The sequence below is a fragment of the Pteropus vampyrus genome, unplaced genomic scaffold, assembly GCF_000151845.1.
Source record: "Pteropus vampyrus isolate Shadow unplaced genomic scaffold, Pvam_2.0 Scaffold28, whole genome shotgun sequence".
NCBI classification, from domain to species: domain Eukaryota; kingdom Metazoa; phylum Chordata; class Mammalia; order Chiroptera; family Pteropodidae; genus Pteropus; species Pteropus vampyrus.
This window is the reverse complement of record NW_011888809.1, coordinates 1,580,681-1,597,525: the sequence shown is the minus strand read 5'-3', so window position 1 is coordinate 1,597,525 and position 16,845 is coordinate 1,580,681. Positions and strand designations below refer to the sequence as shown.

General features: G+C 52.8%; 1 protein-coding gene across 1 annotated transcript in view; it reads right to left on the bottom strand.

Annotated features, from left to right (window-relative positions):
• DNMT3A (DNA methyltransferase 3 alpha) overlaps positions 1 to 16,845 on the bottom strand; it is a 103,831-nt gene that overhangs the window by 15,088 nt on the left and 71,898 nt on the right. Inside the window, exons 7-14 of the mRNA XM_023528498.1 lie at positions 3,463 to 3,678; positions 3,049 to 3,207; positions 2,551 to 2,658; positions 2,114 to 2,270; positions 1,697 to 1,846; positions 1,547 to 1,591; positions 708 to 787; positions 3 to 68 (exon numbers count right to left, since the gene is read on the bottom strand). Coding sequence (XP_023384266.1) covers positions 3 to 68; positions 708 to 787; positions 1,547 to 1,591; positions 1,697 to 1,846; positions 2,114 to 2,270; positions 2,551 to 2,658; positions 3,049 to 3,207; positions 3,463 to 3,678 — 981 coding nt within the window. The remainder of the gene's footprint in view (positions 1 to 2; positions 69 to 707; positions 788 to 1,546; positions 1,592 to 1,696; positions 1,847 to 2,113; positions 2,271 to 2,550; positions 2,659 to 3,048; positions 3,208 to 3,462; positions 3,679 to 16,845) is intronic.

Below are 16,845 nucleotides of genomic sequence, written 5' to 3'. Positions count from 1 at the left end.
CAGCAGATGGTGCAGTAGGACTGATAGCCGTCGTCATCGTACTGGTAAGCACACTCCAGGAAGCAGTTCTAGAAAGCAGGGTGGAGGGTCAGACCACCGGTAAGACCCCGGACAGCCAGAGTGAATGCAGACTTTGAACCCAGCCTCTGGGCTCTCACTTTGGAACCCCAGCTCAGCCCTAGAAATGTGACCCTGCCACCCATCCAGCCGGGCTTGGCCCAAACCACAGACCAGGAAAGGGGACATCAATGCCACCAGTAGGTCTCTCTACCCACAGCAGTGGACAGAACTGAAGAGGCCTGAGAGAAGGCCAGGGAGGTAGCTGCACCCTTTGTCCCTTGCTGTGGCTCTGGGTTTTCCTCCCGAGTCCCAAGGTCACAGAAACCCGCCCCCCCCCCAGCAGTCAGCCTGTCCTCCCCGGACTTCGCACTGGTGATGGATGTTGTGAGCCCACATCCAGGACTAGCATGGACTTTAGAGGGAAAAAGAACCTTTCAAAGGAGGAAAAATAAGGGCACGTCAAATGCTTGAAGCCCAGGGGTCTCCCAGGGGTCTGTTTTATCAGGACTCTGCTTCCAGAGCAAACCTTGGAGCCAACCTCCCAGCTGCCCCCAACCCGCCCGCAACGAGGCCAAAGGTGAGGAGATGCGCTCAACCAGGGGCCCAGGGGCGCCCTCTATCACGTCTCTGCTGGGTGTGCCCCCCACCTTGCAGTTTTGGCACATTCCTCCAACGAAGAGAGGGTGTTCCAGGGTGACATTGAGGCTCCCACAAGAGATGCAAATGTCTGGAAAGCAGAGAAAGTGGAGTGAGCATGGCTGCAAACCGCCCCCCCCACCACCACCACCAGCCAAAGCCACTCCAGAGAAGCTACAAAACAGGCGCGTGCTGGAGCAGCAGCCAGAAAGGAAAGCAGAAAGGATTCTGGGAGGCGCCCCACGGGACAATCTCAGAAGGCCTCTCATCTCTCAGAGCAGCAATGCCACCAGCCAGGAGCGGCATCATACAGGGACAGGAATCTGATGATGAGAACAGGGTCCTGCCCCCCGTTACTCTGGAAATAGCCCTTGGACAATCCGTAAGTCCTGAGCCCCTGTCTCCATCCTTCCTAGGCCAAGGGCCCCGAGCTAGGCATCCTACCACTAAGCCAAGGGAGATACACATGGGTTGCTAATGACCACTGGATGAGAGAAGGTGAGGAGAAGCAGAGGTCAAAAGGTCATATTCAGGCAAGTTCAATCAAATCCAAGAGAGGCCACCCTCTCTGACCCCACTGAGGGCTCCTAAACCCTAACAGCCAGCCCATACCACTGATAGGACAGTAAGATTATGGTGCTGGGAAGGCAGATGTATGCATGAAGCAGGCTTGGAGGTGGTGGGAACATGCAGGACAGACCCTGCTACTGAGTACTGATGTCCCACGTCACCCAAACCTTTCTAAGTACCCAAGCACCAGGCACCCCGCTAGGAGCCAGCCTGCCTGCCTGTCCCGGGGCCAAGACTATTGACTTCTCAGGGACTGTCCAGCCGACCCACCGTGACTCACCCTCGATGTTCCGGCACTTCTGCCGCACCTCGTACACCAGCCGCTCTGTGGAGGGGAGGGAAGCCAAGCATCAGAGGTGGCCGCGAGGGCCTCACCTGCTCCTCTGAACGCTGGCTTCGCCATGCCACTCTCCAGAGCCAGGCCAACTACCTCTCGTGCGTTCATCAATAATCTCCTTGACCTTGGGCTTCTCAGTTGTGCTCTTTCGGGGCTTTTTGGCTGGTGGAGGGGGTGCATAGGCAGCTGCCTCAGGTTCAACCCACATGTCTGTGTAAACTTCTTTGTAGGGATTCTTCTCCTCTGGGCGGGGAAAGGAGGTGGTAAGATCTAGGTTACCAGCTGACAAGGAATCCCAAGTCCCTCCCTTCCTCCATTCTACCTACAATGGGGTGCAGGTTATTCTAAGCTCCAGAGCAGTACTGCCCCTACCCAGACCCCCGGAGAGGGAGACTGTGGCCATTCCCACCGGGCCCCTCAACGGAGGCCTTGGGGGCTCCCCCTAAGCATGACTTTCGCCCCTCTTGCTGGCAGGGGTCCCAGAAGGCTGGGCTGGGCCCCTGCATTTACCTTCTGGTGGCTCCAGGCCCTTGGGGCCAGAGGGCTGGAACCCCCCGAGGGCCCACTCGATCATCTGTTTGTTCTGCACCTCCACAGCCTTGGCAGTGTCGCTCTCGTCGCTGTCATGGCACGCTGGGAACAGCTTCCCCGCTCGGCTGCTGGCCACCTGCCGGGCAACATGGGTGGGGGAGGGCATCAGGACGGGCTGGAGGACAGATGTGAGTACTGAAGGTAGGAAAAGGTGCAGGGGAGGAGAGAACTATAGGGGAATGTCCGGGGAGGGAGAGTGCAGAAAAGGGGTGAGTGAGGTGGACACAAAAGGAGTCTCTACAGGGCCTGGCAGGCAGCCCCTCTGCCCGGGCCTAACCTCCGTGCTCCAGCTTCTAGATCAACTTGCAGTCCCTGCTGTTTAAGCTCCCTCTCTGAATCTCTCTGAGGGCGCTCACCTGCAGGACTTCGTAGATGGCTTTGCGGTACATGGGCTGCTTATTGTAGGTGGCCTGGTGGAAAGCACTGCAAAAGGAGCTCAGCGGCATCAGCTTCTCAACACACACCTGGAGGGACAACCACCACCCTTGTTTTTCCTTCTTCCACGCTCATCAAGCACCCACCACGTGCCTGGCAACTGGCAAGAAAGACTTGGCCTCTGCCCTTGAGAGGACCGGATACATGTACGATTACATGATGCAAAGGACCTGAATGCAAGCAGGCAGGGAATTCTGGGGAAAAGGTTCCTGAAAGGCAAACCCTTGGCAAGTATCCTAGCTCACTGAGCCACCAGAGCAACCTAATTATCTCGCAGGCTTCATCCATTCACACAGAGTGAGAGAAAACAGAGCCCACTTCTATCACCCCAGTTCCATGCCGTGCCCCCAGCCAAAACCAAAGGCCCTGAGACTAATACTCCTTCCTCCCCAAGGCCACCGCCGAACCCCACAACTCACCACTGAGAACTTGCCGTCTCCGAACCACATGACCCAGCGGGTGCCTTCAGCTGCTCGACTCCGGCCGGTCATCCACCAAGACACAATGCGGCCTGGCCACCAGGAGAAGCCCCGCAGTTTCCCCCACACCAGCTCCCCAATGCCAAAGCCCCGGCCGTCCTGGAGCCCCAAGGAGCAGAAGTCATTACACAGTGGTCACGAGGCCCTGCCACCCTGACACCCCCCCACGGCAACCCAACCCTGGGCATCTGAGAGTCAGGACCGCCAGGAGGGAGCTCCATCTGAATGAACCAAAACTGGGGAGACGAAGAGGCCTGGGACCAGATGGAGAGAGGAGAGCAGGACGGGAGGAGCTGGCAGTGGAAGGACCCAGGACAGAGCTGGACGAGGCAGATGAAGAAGCAAGCCGCTCACCTCGTACTCCGGTTCGTCATCGGCTGCTTTGGTGGCGTTCTTGTCCCCAGCATCGGCCCCCACGGGCTCAGGAGTGGTGGCCACAGTGGGGGATGCGGGGTCGGTGGGCTGCTGCACCGCAGGAGGGCTGGCCTCCTCCACTTTCTGAGACTCGCCAGACCCCTGGTTTTCTTCCACAGCATTCATTACTGCAATCACCTTAGCTTTCTTCTCAGCCTGGGGAAATAAGAAACAGGAGTTACCTTGACCTTTCCAGGTATTAGCAAGGCCACCTGATATACTTAGGGCACTCCTCTCAATCTCCGTGGTCTGGAGACAGTGATGGGAAGTAAAGGGTTGGAGAGATTCTTCCCTCATCAACTCAACTGGCCTGCCACCGAAAACAGAAAGATTTGAAGTTGAGAGGTAAATTCCAATCAGTGGGCTCAATTCCAGCCTTCTCTCCTGCCTCTTAGGAAAGCTTCCTCCCAGGTCGAATCTTTCCCGATTTGTCACTGTTATTAGTTGGCCATCCTCTGACTTGAAAAAGTTAATTCTGTTCGGATACGAATTGTGCACCTTTGCCTGAGCACAGACTTTGGCTCCATCCTCTCCTGATGTATTTCCCAGTCAAGAATCTATCCTCTTGTCCTTTTCTGCACAATTTTCCTGGGCAACCATGTGGCGTCCAGACCACAATTCTAGTTTTGTCGTGATGTCTACTAATGATGAAATCACTATGTTTAAAGAGCACGTCTCCTTCCCCATCTGCTCAAACACCACAGAAAGCCCCGGAAGAGCTTGCCCGCTCACATGCCATGCTGGAGTTCTCACGATCACATCCAATGTACGTCCTCTTCCCAGATTCACCCCTTCCTTCTATGTGCAGCTTTCAGGTCCATACATAAATACATTTATTCTTTCGACAGTTATTCACTGAGCACACACTACAGGCCAGGCATCCTCTCTGGACAGCCTCCGCCCTTTCGCCATCTCGAACTTCATCTTTCAGGCTCTGCCCCGCAGGCGCATTTCTTCTCACAAACTATTCCAGGCTTCCCATCTCTCTGCAAAGGGCCATGAAACCCTCGATTCCCTCAGTTCCAAGGGCTGAGGGCTGTTCAAACCTCACCCTGCCCCAGGTTCTGGGCTACTGAATCTAGAACACGTGGCCCTGACACTTCAAGGCTCTCCAGCCCGTCCACCACAGCTCATGCAGAGAGACAAAATCCCATCTTTGATGTATCTTTCAACATGAAGATTTCCCTGAGAGGTTGCAGCTGTTAATGTAAACCCATCAAGATGAGAAAAGAACATCAGAAAGCAACCTGGAGTATAAGAGTCCTAAGTTGGAAGTCGAGCATCTACATCCCTATCTTAGCCTTGCAACTCATTAACAGCTGACTTTGGAACGGACCCTTCTCTCCCTAGTTGTTCCAATCTACGAAGGCATTTGAACAGATTTCTCTTAACCTTTTCTGAGTGGTATCGAGTAGTCCAAGACTCTCCAAAGCCTGTCAATGGCTCATGCCCCTGCCCCCCATCCCAAGGTTCTAGGCTAAGAATCTTGGTTTTTAAGCTCAATGGCCTACTGTCTTAGAGATTCATTTCATTTCATTCGATTTTCAAGTCTTTGCTCCCAGCCAATTGGCTTCTGGTGGCGATTCCTAATAAAACACTGAGGATGGAAGTCCAAATCTTGTTCTTTCTCTGACTCAACAAATTCTAAAATGGGATGATGCATCCTTTGCCCCCCACCCACAAACAGCTGAGGGAATGAGGTGGCAGGATACAGAACAATTGCTCATCCCTCCCTAGCCCCTCACCTGGTGGAACTTTGTCCTCCCCTTCCTCCTATCAATTATCTACCGCCTCCTCCCCCACAAGAAGGTGGGCCTAGGTATGCACTCAACCAGAGGGGGAGGGGATTCTCTTCTAGAATCATCAGCTGCTGCAGCCCTAACCCTACCAGCTCCACTCAGATAAGCGCCATGCCTAGCTGTCTCTGCTCCCTTCCCTTCACCCTGCCTCCTCGAAGTCCAAACATGACTGATCTAGACCAGGGTGCTGCTTTGGATGACCCAATGACCCTGCTTCCAGGACAAGGCCCCTCAGCCAGAACAAGTTGTACAGAGGGCAGGAGAGGGGCCTTCTGATGAAAGGAGCCAGAAGTCACTTCCACAGCAAGCAGCAGCGGGTGGGCGCCGGGCTCCCCAGGTCTAGAAGTGAGTCGTGCCTGACACCACCCTCCACACTCCCCCACAGCCCCTTTGTCTCTCTTCTCCACCCCTCCACAGCCAGTTCCTGAACATTATTCTTCCCCCACAACTTCCCCCAGCTTGTCAGATGCTGCTGCTGATGGCTGTTAAGCGCCCCCAACCCACTAGGTGCAGGAGAACATGCACCCAGCACAATTTCTGGCAGACGGAGGAGGAAGAGGGCCTCCTTCGTGACAAGGCCAGCAGGGATGGGGGAAGGAAGAGGGGGTGGGTTAGCAGCAGGAGGCAAGTGAAAAGGGGAAGAAGGGGCAGAGACGGTGGTTGGGTGGGGGAGGGGCCACATTAGAGGAGTCTGCCCAGGGCAGTGCGGGAATGGTTTTTTTTCCCACCTTCCCTCCAACCCATCTCCCTAAGCAAACAATAGGAGAAAGAAGGGCTTTGGCTTTGGGACTAAAGGCTCCTACCCCTAATTCAGAAGACCCCATCCCAGGGTGGCCAGAGAGATTGGGCAGGATCAGGAAGACCCTATATTACCCTCCAACCACTGCGCCTCAGTGAAGCCACTTTGCCTGGAGTTTGTCCAGCCTGGAAAGCCACTGGCAACTCCACTCTAGTGGAGGCAAAGCCTCCCCGTCCAGTCCCATCTCCTCGGGCAGCTGTCCCACCTCCACTCCCCTCTGCACTCAGGCTGCTTCCTGTTCCAAAGGTCAGAGGTCTGGGAACCCATGCTGACTCCCCGCTGGTGCAGTGATCCAGGGCTGTCGCAGGCACCTCTCCTGTCGCAGGCCACAGCGCAGTGTCAGGCTGCCTCCCACGGCACCCACGGATGTGCCACAGCCCCCTGTCAGTCGCACTGCTCCCTCCATCCCCAGCACCACTTCTTCCTGGCCGCCTGCCCCATGGCACACGAAGAGGCCGAAAGGTTGGCACAGCCTGAGGACAGCGTGGTCCACCAGGAAGGAACACAGGTCAGAAGGGAATGCCAACCACCCAACTGCCAGCCAGCTCAGCAAAAAAGCTGCTTTCGGCCCAACTCCTGGGCTCCCAGCACCCTGTGGCTGGGGCCTGTTCCCCAGCCCATTGACCACTGCCATAGGCTCACAGCAGGGCTGCTCTTCCTGGTCCCTGAACAACCAGGTCCCACCTGAGCGCAGGGAGGAGTGGGGCTTGGGGCTCCTGAGGAGGGAGTGGGTGGGACAGCAGTAACTCAGCATCTCCAGAACTCAAGCCAGGCAGGGGAGCCAGCTCGTGCGGGCCAGGGAGGCTTACTTGACTCTTCTCAAACCCAGAGGGCTGCAGCGGCCCAGAGATCCTCCCACCGGCACTGCCGCCTCCCCGCCCCCAGCCTCCCCAGGGCTCCGTCCAGGAACCTACCCATAAGGCCAGGTGCAGCCCCTCTGTGGTCCGGCTCAGGTGTGAGGCCCGGCCCTGAAGCTCTGTAAGTAGCTGCCCGTCTGGGGGGAGGGGAAGGGGGCGATGGGGCTGGGGGCGGAGGGGGCCAGAGAGAGGGGGAGGGGGGAGGTGGGGGGGAGGGCTTGAACATTTTCTTTGTCTAGAACTCCAGATCACGTGGGCCCCGCTGGAGTGCCTGGTTGGCTGCGAGCGGGCCGGGGGAGGGGGCCGGCTCTCAGACGCTGGCAGTGGGCCAGCCCCTCTCCTCCGGGCCGAGGGGCGCGGGGGCCTGGGGGCGCGGCTGGGCCTCCGCCCGTTCCCAGGGCCCGCCCCGGCCGGGCTGGAGGCGGTGCCTTCCCCGTACTCCCGGGCCGGGCGTCCCCGCCCCCTCTCCCCCCTTTCGACAGTTATTCACTGAGCACACACTACAGGCCAGGCATCCTCTCTGGACAGCCTCCGCCCTTTCGCCATCTCGAACTTCATCTTTCAGGCTCTGCCCCGCAGGCGCATTTCTTCTCACAAACTATTCCAGGCTTCCCATCTCGACCGTCTGCGAGAACCGGGAGAAAGTTGTTAAAAGTGAGTTTCTCAGAACACACCGAAAAAAAAAAAAAAAAAAGGGGAAAAGCTTACAAACGAGCGAATAGACTAAGAAGCAGAAGGTAAACCCTAAGCACACAGAGATGGACATAAAGCGCCCGCACAGAATTGGGGGCCCTCCAGAACAAGAACTGGGGGTGTGTGTGGAGGGGGTCGTCTCTTAACGCTACAGGTGGCTAGAGAGGGGTGCCTTTAAAAGCTGGCTGGTGGAGTTCAGGCTTTGAATATCTCTTCCTGGCCAACCTGGGTCCCCTAGTTCACTTTGGGTCTGTCTTGGATTTCTCATTTTCTCTTTTTGGGACCACTGCCATGGGCTCACACAGGGCTGCTCTTCCTGGTCCCCTCTTATCTGCCGGGTATTGGATCCAAGATCCCTGGTGGGTGCCCAAAACCGTGGAGAGTAGTACCCAACACTATATATACTGTTTTTTTCCTGTACGTACCTATGATGAAGTTTAACTTATAAGTTAGGCACAGTAAGAGATTAACAACAGCTAATCAGATAATTATAACAGTGTACTATAATAAGTTATATGAATGGGGTCTCAAAATATCTTTGTACTGTACTCCCACTTTTTCTTGTGATGATGTAAGATAAAATGCCAATATGATTTGATGAAGTGAGGTGAATGACTAGGCATTGTGACATAGTGTCAGAAGGAGGATCATCTGCTCTGGGTGATTCTGGACCATGGAGCCATGATGATGTCGATGGTTGGGGAGATTTATTATTTTTGGACTGTAGCTGATCTCCAGTAACTAAACCCTCAGAAAGCAAAACTGTGGCATTTCCTTCATTTCCAAGCACAGTTTCCTGCAGCTCAAGAATACTACATTCCTCATCTTCTGGAGCCTCCAGGTGGAGCCTCCAGGTACAGCCTCAACTATTTCAAGCTCCCTTCTGAGCAGAGGCCCCAAGAAGGACAGACACACAAGGAATTGACAGAGTCAACTAGACTTGGAGAGACAAGGTCTCTGAAAAATAAACATCTGTAAAGATAACTATATCACAAATAACAAACCCAATGAGCCAGGATGGCTTAGAAGCCAACAAAAAATGGGTCGTATGGATGATAAATGAGGTTACATAAATCAGTGCAGAGCAGAGACTAAGCCTGGAGAAGGAATAAGATTTGGAATGAGGTAGGATAAGCAGGGAATGAGAGACATTTAGTTTTCAGGTTGGGGGTGGGGGGCAGCCAATACGACTAAAGCTAAAAGGTGCAGAGAAAGATGTCAGTGGATAGATCCTATAGCAGTGAAGAATAACCACAGGTTTTCTGATGAGATGAATGGGTATTTTTGGCAGGATTAGCCTGGTTTCAGTTTGCAAGATGAATAAGAAAGAAGAGCAGAACTGAAGATAAATGCTCACAGCAGCCGAGGGCTTTTTGGCCAGTGGCATTTGTCAGAAGATCTGGACTTGCTTTCTGGTACCATCATCATGACCTTGAACAAGCCACTTAACCCCAAGAAGTCTGTTTTTTCATTTGCAAAACAGAAGTGATGACATCTGCCCTCCCAGGCTCTGAAATACCAGCATCTCTTAAGCAGATAATGCCCCACAGTCAGCTGGGACATACTAGCTAGAACAGGTGCTGGTTTAATGAAGTCAAGAGATGACTTGTGAAGGAGAGCCAACCATCACTGCTGGGGCTCGGCACCCTTCTGGGCAAGCGAGCCCTGAAGAGGTAGGAGGACTCTAGACCAGAGTGCCCTCTCCAAATAGTACTTGGAGAATACAAACTTCCCTATCTCAACCCCATCTGAGACCCAGAATCCATACAGCAAGAAGGCCCTCTTCTGCTCCAACCTGTCTTTCAACCTAATCAAGATATCTGCTTGGTATAATTTTTCAGGAGAACCCTGAACAGAGATGAAAAGACCTGAATTTATACCTCTTGCCTGCTCCTACCCTTTAAGGAATGTAATATGACTTGCTTAGCGGCTTCTCTCACTGATTCCTCCTTGGCATCCAGGCCCTGTCAACAGGCCACTTTACACCTCACCCCAGGCCTCCTCTCAAAATGAAGTCTATGGTCAGGCTTGGCTGGCTCTTTTTAATAACACTCTATCTCATATATGGCATCTCCTTTTCCATTATTATAAGGCTAAACACCTTCTTCTCTACACTCTGTTCATCTTGGGACTTCTTCAGACAGTGAGTAATGATGCCTCTGCATACAGCCAGGGCTCAAAGTGTCAGTTTCGCTTTCTTTTGGCTGCCTTAAAATGTAGCCTCTCCCTCCAGCTGCTAAACCTCATTCTCATTCTTTAAAATGAAGCTCAATTCTTACCTCTTCCACAAAGCTCCCAACTTAAGCAAAAGGAAGCCCAAACTCAAAGGTGTCCCTCTGCCAACCTAGGGCACCATCCCTTTCCTGTAGCTATTGGACAGGAAAAGTTACCTTTTTCCATTAGAGATTTGTGCCTCCTTTGTGCTAAGTAGGCAGAGACAGACCCCCAAAGCAGAAGAGACTTCAAGATCTAGGACAAGAGGTGACTTTAGTAAAAGGTCAGGAAAAAACCAAGGCAGCCTTCTAGGATCCTCAGGTCACATATGTCCTCATCCTTCCAGAGTAACCCTCCCTGGGTGATTACTAGGATAGGTCTTTTGATTAAGATAAAGATAGTCAACCTAAAATAGGAGGGTCATGTAAAATAGCCGGGTTCTTGGAAATGTTATAAAGAGTATGTTGAAAGGAGGAACTCCTCGATGAAAAGAAGATCTGATGGATGTCAAGAGCCTAAAAGAAGTATTGGAGAGGAAGTAACCAGCATGGTCCAAAAGAGAGGGTGACCTGAAAGAGAGGACACATTTCCTGTTTGGCCAGCAGAGAGCAGTGATGAAAATACCTCTTAAGGACACCTGACTCTCTTAGCCCCGATCCTGTATTCATCAAGCAAACTTCTAATTTTAATTACATTTTCCAATGACTCTGATACCAGTAAGTTGCCAGAAAACAGCAGGGCAACTCTGAGGATCTGTGTAGCAAAGACAAGTCCTGTAATAAGCTGGTAAATTTGACATCCTGGTATACGTCACCCTCCTGTGTCTCTGAAGAGCATGATCACGATAAATGCCATTAATTTGATTTTCCGGCTCACAGAACTGGGTTGAGACACTAGGCTATGTCCCCCACCGAAGGGCAGTAATTCCCACAGGTCCAGGTGGGAATGCCACACCCGTGTGACTGATTTTAACATGTACCACTTGAGTCCCCTTTATTCCAATCAGAGGAGCCACCATCCCTAGAAGTCATCTGCAAAGCCATACATTGGGAAGACGCTGCATATTTTCTGCCACACAAACATTTCCACTGACCTCAAGGCCAGAGAGACTTTATCCAGACAAAAGGCCGTGACATCAGGACATCTGGATGTCTATTCTGATCCTGTCATTCTCCCACCTACAGCTTGGCAGCTTCGGTGCTACGCACTAGACCTCAGACTGCCTGCCGATTACATCAGCGCTCTGCGTGGCACGCAAGGCCTCCACAATCTGCAGCACTTACGTCACACAGCCTACACTCTGCCCACCCACTCGCTATTCCCCAAATACGTGTATTTTTGTGCCTTTGCTCATGCTTTTCCTGCCCCTCCCCTTCGAATCCTACCTATCCTTTGGTCCAGTCCACCAGTTACCTCCCCCATGAAAGCTTCTCTTGACCCAAACTGTCCTGCATGTACTGTATTGGCTATTTAAATTAAATAAAAATAACAATTCAGTTTTCAGTCGCACTGGCCACATTCGAAGTGTCTAATAGTTGGGGCTTGGGGGCCCCTGGATGGCACAGACTTTAGAACATTTCTGTCCTTGCAGAAAGTTCTACTAGACAGTGCTGCTCTGGTCCCTCACCCTTATCTTTCCCCACTGAAAAACCACCCTGCCCCTCCTCCCCCTCCATACTTCCATAGCACCTTGTACTCCTGCCAGTCTTTGCCTGTGTGTGCTCATTTTCCTCTTCCACGAGATTAAAAATTTCTAGAGGGCAGGGACTGTATCTCATACAGCTTCATACGGGAGCAAGGTGGACCAGAGTGCTTTGCGCATTGTGAAGGATTAAAACAGGGTTTGCTAAACTGAAGTCAGCATTGCCTCAGGAGCCTCATCTGGGATCCATCGCCCAAGTTCTGGGCTGGGGACAGATGTTTTCCATAGCAAATTTCTAAAGGGGCCAAGATGTCCAGGTCTAGGCCACCCCCAAAGAGGTGGGGATCTTTGTTTTCCTATTCCCCTGCAGTCTACATGGAGGTTGCAAGCAAATGACCAGGACTGGGCTGCTGGCAATGAAGCTAAAAATAGCCATGGAGCCAACAGCAAGGAGTTAGCAGGACTTGTTGCTAGGGAGACCAGTCGCAGAGAGAGCAACTAAGCAGGGAGAAAGTGTCAGACCTGCACCCGGGGAGCAGAGGCCATGGTGACAGGAGGGACTCAAAGTTGACAGGGGTCCAAGGCTCCCACCTAGAGATGTTCTGCCTTCTGGCAGCTCCTGACTAATGCTCTAAGTGGGGCAAGTGTTTCCCCTGTCCCTCAGTAACCCATTTCCATGGAAACCACCATGACTGGGGTGAAGTACCAGCCCCTGGAAGGGAGGCCTCTCCCTAGAGCTCGTTGTTATGGCAACATTCCCCCTTCCTGTCATTCTCTCTCTCCTGGCTTCTCCTGTGGGGGAAAGGTGGGGCCTGATCTTGGCTTGGCCAGCATGACCAGGAAACACCCGCTTCCTGACAAGAGTAACCTGCAAGGGACTCTTCAGAAGCTCCTGGGAACCCAGAGAGGCCAGTCAGCCCAGCACAGGGCAGAGTTTCCTTTTCTTTTCACAAGAGCCTCATAGATCATCTTGCCAGGAGAATCCCAAACTCACTCAGGTTTAACTGTATCAGGATTACCCAAAGAGGGTTTTAAAAAATACAGATTCCCGGGCCTTCCTATGGAGATCAGCAGGCTTTGGGGGGGCGGGGGCAGGAATCTAATAAAAGCACCCTAGGTAATTCTGAACTAGCCAGGTGTGGAAACCACTAATGGCCTTGGCTGCCCCTGTTACAAATGGGGAAACTGAGGCCTAAAGGGATCAAGCCCACCCAAAGAGTCAGAGCCATTAATTGAAGAAGTGGGCTGGGGTGTGGGGTAGGCAGAAGGAGATGCAGAGGGACGCCCTCTCAGGGCACATGTCAAAGGGAAAGCCCCATCTCCTGGGCTTTCCCTTCCTGCTCGCCCTTCAAGCCACAACATGCTATTGTGCGATACTGGATTGTGATTTAAAACTGAGCCTCTCCGCAACCTGTCCCCTGTGGCAGAAAGTGGAAGGTAGTGAGGCTGGGCAGTCTTGTTCCCAGCGTGTATAGAATGGAGGCAGCCCAGGCAGATGATTTGGGCTGAAAGAGAAATCCATCCTCCTTCAGGGGGAAAGCCAAAGGGTCACCATGGCAACCTGCAGTGCGCTGGCCTGGCTGGGCTCTGTGCCATCCTCCCAAACATGGGCCCAGGAGAGCCACAGCATTTAGGCAAATGCCATGGGGCAGGAGGACCCCACCCCCACTCCAGGAGGCTGTGCTCTATCCTAGAGCCCATCTCTGAGCCTGCCTGAAACACATTTAAATGCTAGGATCCAGAAGACTCAATGTTCCGAGCACCTGTGAGAGCCAGGCCAGGGGAGGATACTGAGGAGGTGGAGGACACGGAGGAGATGAGCCTCCACCCTTCTGTTACTCACAGCCTAATTGTGTGCCCAAGATCCACCACACATGGAACCGCAGCCCTCACTCAAGACAGCATGCAATTAGATGGTAAATTATGTGGTCTAGCTGCTTTCTCCGTGTGCTAAAGGAAATTCGGGGAGGCTGGGATCTGCAAAGGCAGGAAGACTCAAGGGAAGAAGAGAGGGTGAACTAGAAATGGTGCAACCTCCCAGGCTTCTCAGACAGGAATGGCCAGATCTCTGGGGGTATCTGCAATTGCATCTGCTTCCTGGCAGATGAAGGGAGGATGAGAAGCACAAGCACAGCTGTCCGCCTATCTGTTAGGAAGGAGGAGCCGCCTGCCGCCTGTTGCATGATTCACTCCGACAAATTCTTCTGATCCAGAGAGCAATGAGGGGTCAGGGAGCCACCTTCCCATTGACCCCCCCCAATTTCATCTCTCCCCGCCTCCATCACAAGCAGCCCTCATTCCTCCCCCGCTCCCCCATTCTCTCCCAGTCACCACTACACTTCCTCACAGTGTGTATGTGGACTTCCTAATGGTGTGTACGTGGAAGCCCCAACTTGCCAGACCTGCCCTAGGCTCTGGAGCTTCCGCTGATACCTCTTTCTTCACTGCGCCCATCTGCCTTCCTTTCCCTACAGCTCCGTATGGGGGGGACGGCTTCTCCACGGACCTCCCTCTCCCCTCCGGGTCACTTTCATCCCCCAGCCCGGAGCTGCTGATGTGCATAGCTCCCCTTGTGAGTGAGCAGAGTGCAGGGTCTGGAAAGGAAGCGAGGGTGGGGGTGGGGGTGGGGGTGGCGGTGCTGCAGGTCCGCAGACCTCCCTTGATCCTCACCAGGGAAATCAACAGAAGGAACAGGCTGTGAGGAGGTCTCTGAGTTAGCAGGGGATCACAGCTGATGATGAGACCTTCAGGAAGTAGCTAGCTTTGGATCATTCTAATAGGTCTACAAATATCTGCTTAATATCACAGATAAGATCAAAGGAAGTCAGGAGGGCTGAACATTTGAGAGGTGGAAAGAACCTCATGACAAGTTTGCTTGAGGACAGGTCATGTTGTCACTTTGCTTTAGAAACCGGACCCTGGAGAGAAATGTTAATTTCATACCTGCAGGGGATGTGGGTCAAAAGGAACCCAGTCAACCCCATCGGCCTGGGCTTCTTTCCCTTCCCTCCGCCCCCCACTCGTCAGCTCCAAGAAGGGGCCTCAGGGACCACCATTCAGATTCAGGCATGCAGACCCTCTCAAGTTTCAGGGTCCAAAGAGGAGACCCAGGAGGAGACCAGCGCAGGAGCATTGCAGTGACGACTGCCGACTGCAGCAGAAACGCCTACCATCTCCATCCCAAAGGAAAAATTTGAATTCCTGTACCAAGTCCTTTCCGGCCTCTCACCCCACCCATGTTTGGAAGTGGTTCCCCTTGCTCAGCCTGCCTCAGAGCCTGTCCTTCTTCGGCTCCAGATGCAAGAGCAGAGTCTCAACCAAGACGGTACCTTACAACCACCTGGAGAGCTTTAGAAAGGATCCAGGCCACGGCCCCTCACTAAACTCCAGACCTAATGACTGCAGAGGAGGGGCCCGGGCAGTGAAGTTAAAATAAAACTCCCAGGGGACCCCAGTGTGTGGTGGGGCCCCCGATGTGGGTGACGGGGTGGTAGGTGATACAATAAACGCATCTTTGGGGGAATCTCTTCTGTGCCAGATTTGGTTTACTTTGAATCATCAGAAACTTGGTAGTTCTCAAACCTTCACAAGCCCCACAATCATCTGGGCACCTGGCTAGAAAATCAGATTCCTCAAGTACCACCCCAGAGATTCTGCCCCCTGTAGGTTCAGGACAGGGCCTGCCTTTTTAGTGCAATGCCAAGTGATTCTAAAGGAGAATCACACAAACCCACCCTCCCTTCAGAAAGGCTGAATTCTGATAGCTGCTTTGGTATGTATAAAGAATGTCCAACTCAATTTCTATTTTTCAGTTTTTATGGGGGGGCGGGTTGCCCCACAAAGTTGCCTTTCAAACAGCATTCAGATTCAGATATACAGGAGACCGTAAACTGTTTTAGCCCCAGTTTTGTTTACTCCATCGGAGTTGGAAGTGAAAAATTAAAATACACTGCCCACCATTCATTGACTCAAGAGGAAAAGAGGAATAGGGTGAGAGTCATGCATGACATCTGTAAAGGGTTATGAAAGAACGGAAAATCAGAAAAATGAAATTCTCTCTCTCTCTCTCTCTCTCTCTCTCTCTCACACACACACACACACACACACACACACACACACACGCAGGGAGAATGTAAATGGAGAGGTGAAGAACCAGGATGGCCACTGAGACTTGATGGAGGTTGGGAAGGGCTCTACAGATAGGTGGAAAGGGGGCTTTAGTGGCCCTCTAATTGGTTCTGGAACTCCTTCCAGGGTCTGTCCTGGTTGCCGGCCGCTCCCAGACACCCCAAATCCCTGTCCCTCCCCGTCCTGGTCCTCCCAGGGCAGGGCTGCTCTCTTGCTTCAGACGCTTCCCACTCTCCAGCCAGCACTTGCTCCCCTCGTGGATGACTCAAGTCTGGTTCCAGACCCACCTTTGAGTGGCCTGCTAACCCTCTCCCCTAGACAGCCACCCTCTGGCTTCTCAAAAGCAGCTTGTCCAAAACCTAACTCGAAAGTCCGCCCTCTCCTAAGAGAACATCTTCATAACCTTGGGGTAGGCAGAGATTCTTATGCACATGTGTGCACACACACTAACCAATAAAATAAAAAATGCATAGATTGGACTTCATTAAAATTAAAAGCTTGGGCTCATCAAGATACATCCTTAAGAAAATGGCAAGTCCACACCACCTTCCTGCTCTTCCTCCAGGATTCTCTAGCTCAGATAATGACACCCTCTCCCATTCCCCAAACACCAGGCAGGTTTCTCCCTTCCCTCCAACCAGAGACAAGTTCTCTCAGTTCTAACCAAGCCTGCCTCCCATCATCTGGACCCTCAGCAAAGCCAAATTTAATGTCCTCCTAACTGGTCCTGCTTCTAAACTTCCCCTGTCCGGGCCCCTTACAATGCTGCCAGGGGTATCCTCCTAAAATACACATCCAGTGCTCTCACATTCCTGCTCCCTAGGCACCACCAAGCCTAAACTTCTCACTGAAAGGAAGGCCTTTGAGGATCTGACCATTCTCCTTCGTAGCTTTATCTCTTTCTACACTTCCTCCCCAAGCCCCATGCCCTAGTTACCAGATCTCTTGCTGTTCCCTAAACCATCCAGAGGTTTCATGCCTCCTTCTCTTTGCCCTCAGTGGTTCCTTTCCTTGAAACGCCTTCCTCATGTATCCCTATTGGAATTCTCAAAGGACGCCTCCTCTAGGAAGCTTTCCGGGAGTCCTCAGAAATTCTCTGGCCCTCCTTTGTGCTCACCAGACTCTCGGTGACAGAAGCACAGAAGGAGCCCCATGCTCCACCTGACAAAGAGGCTGTTACGGTGGACACTG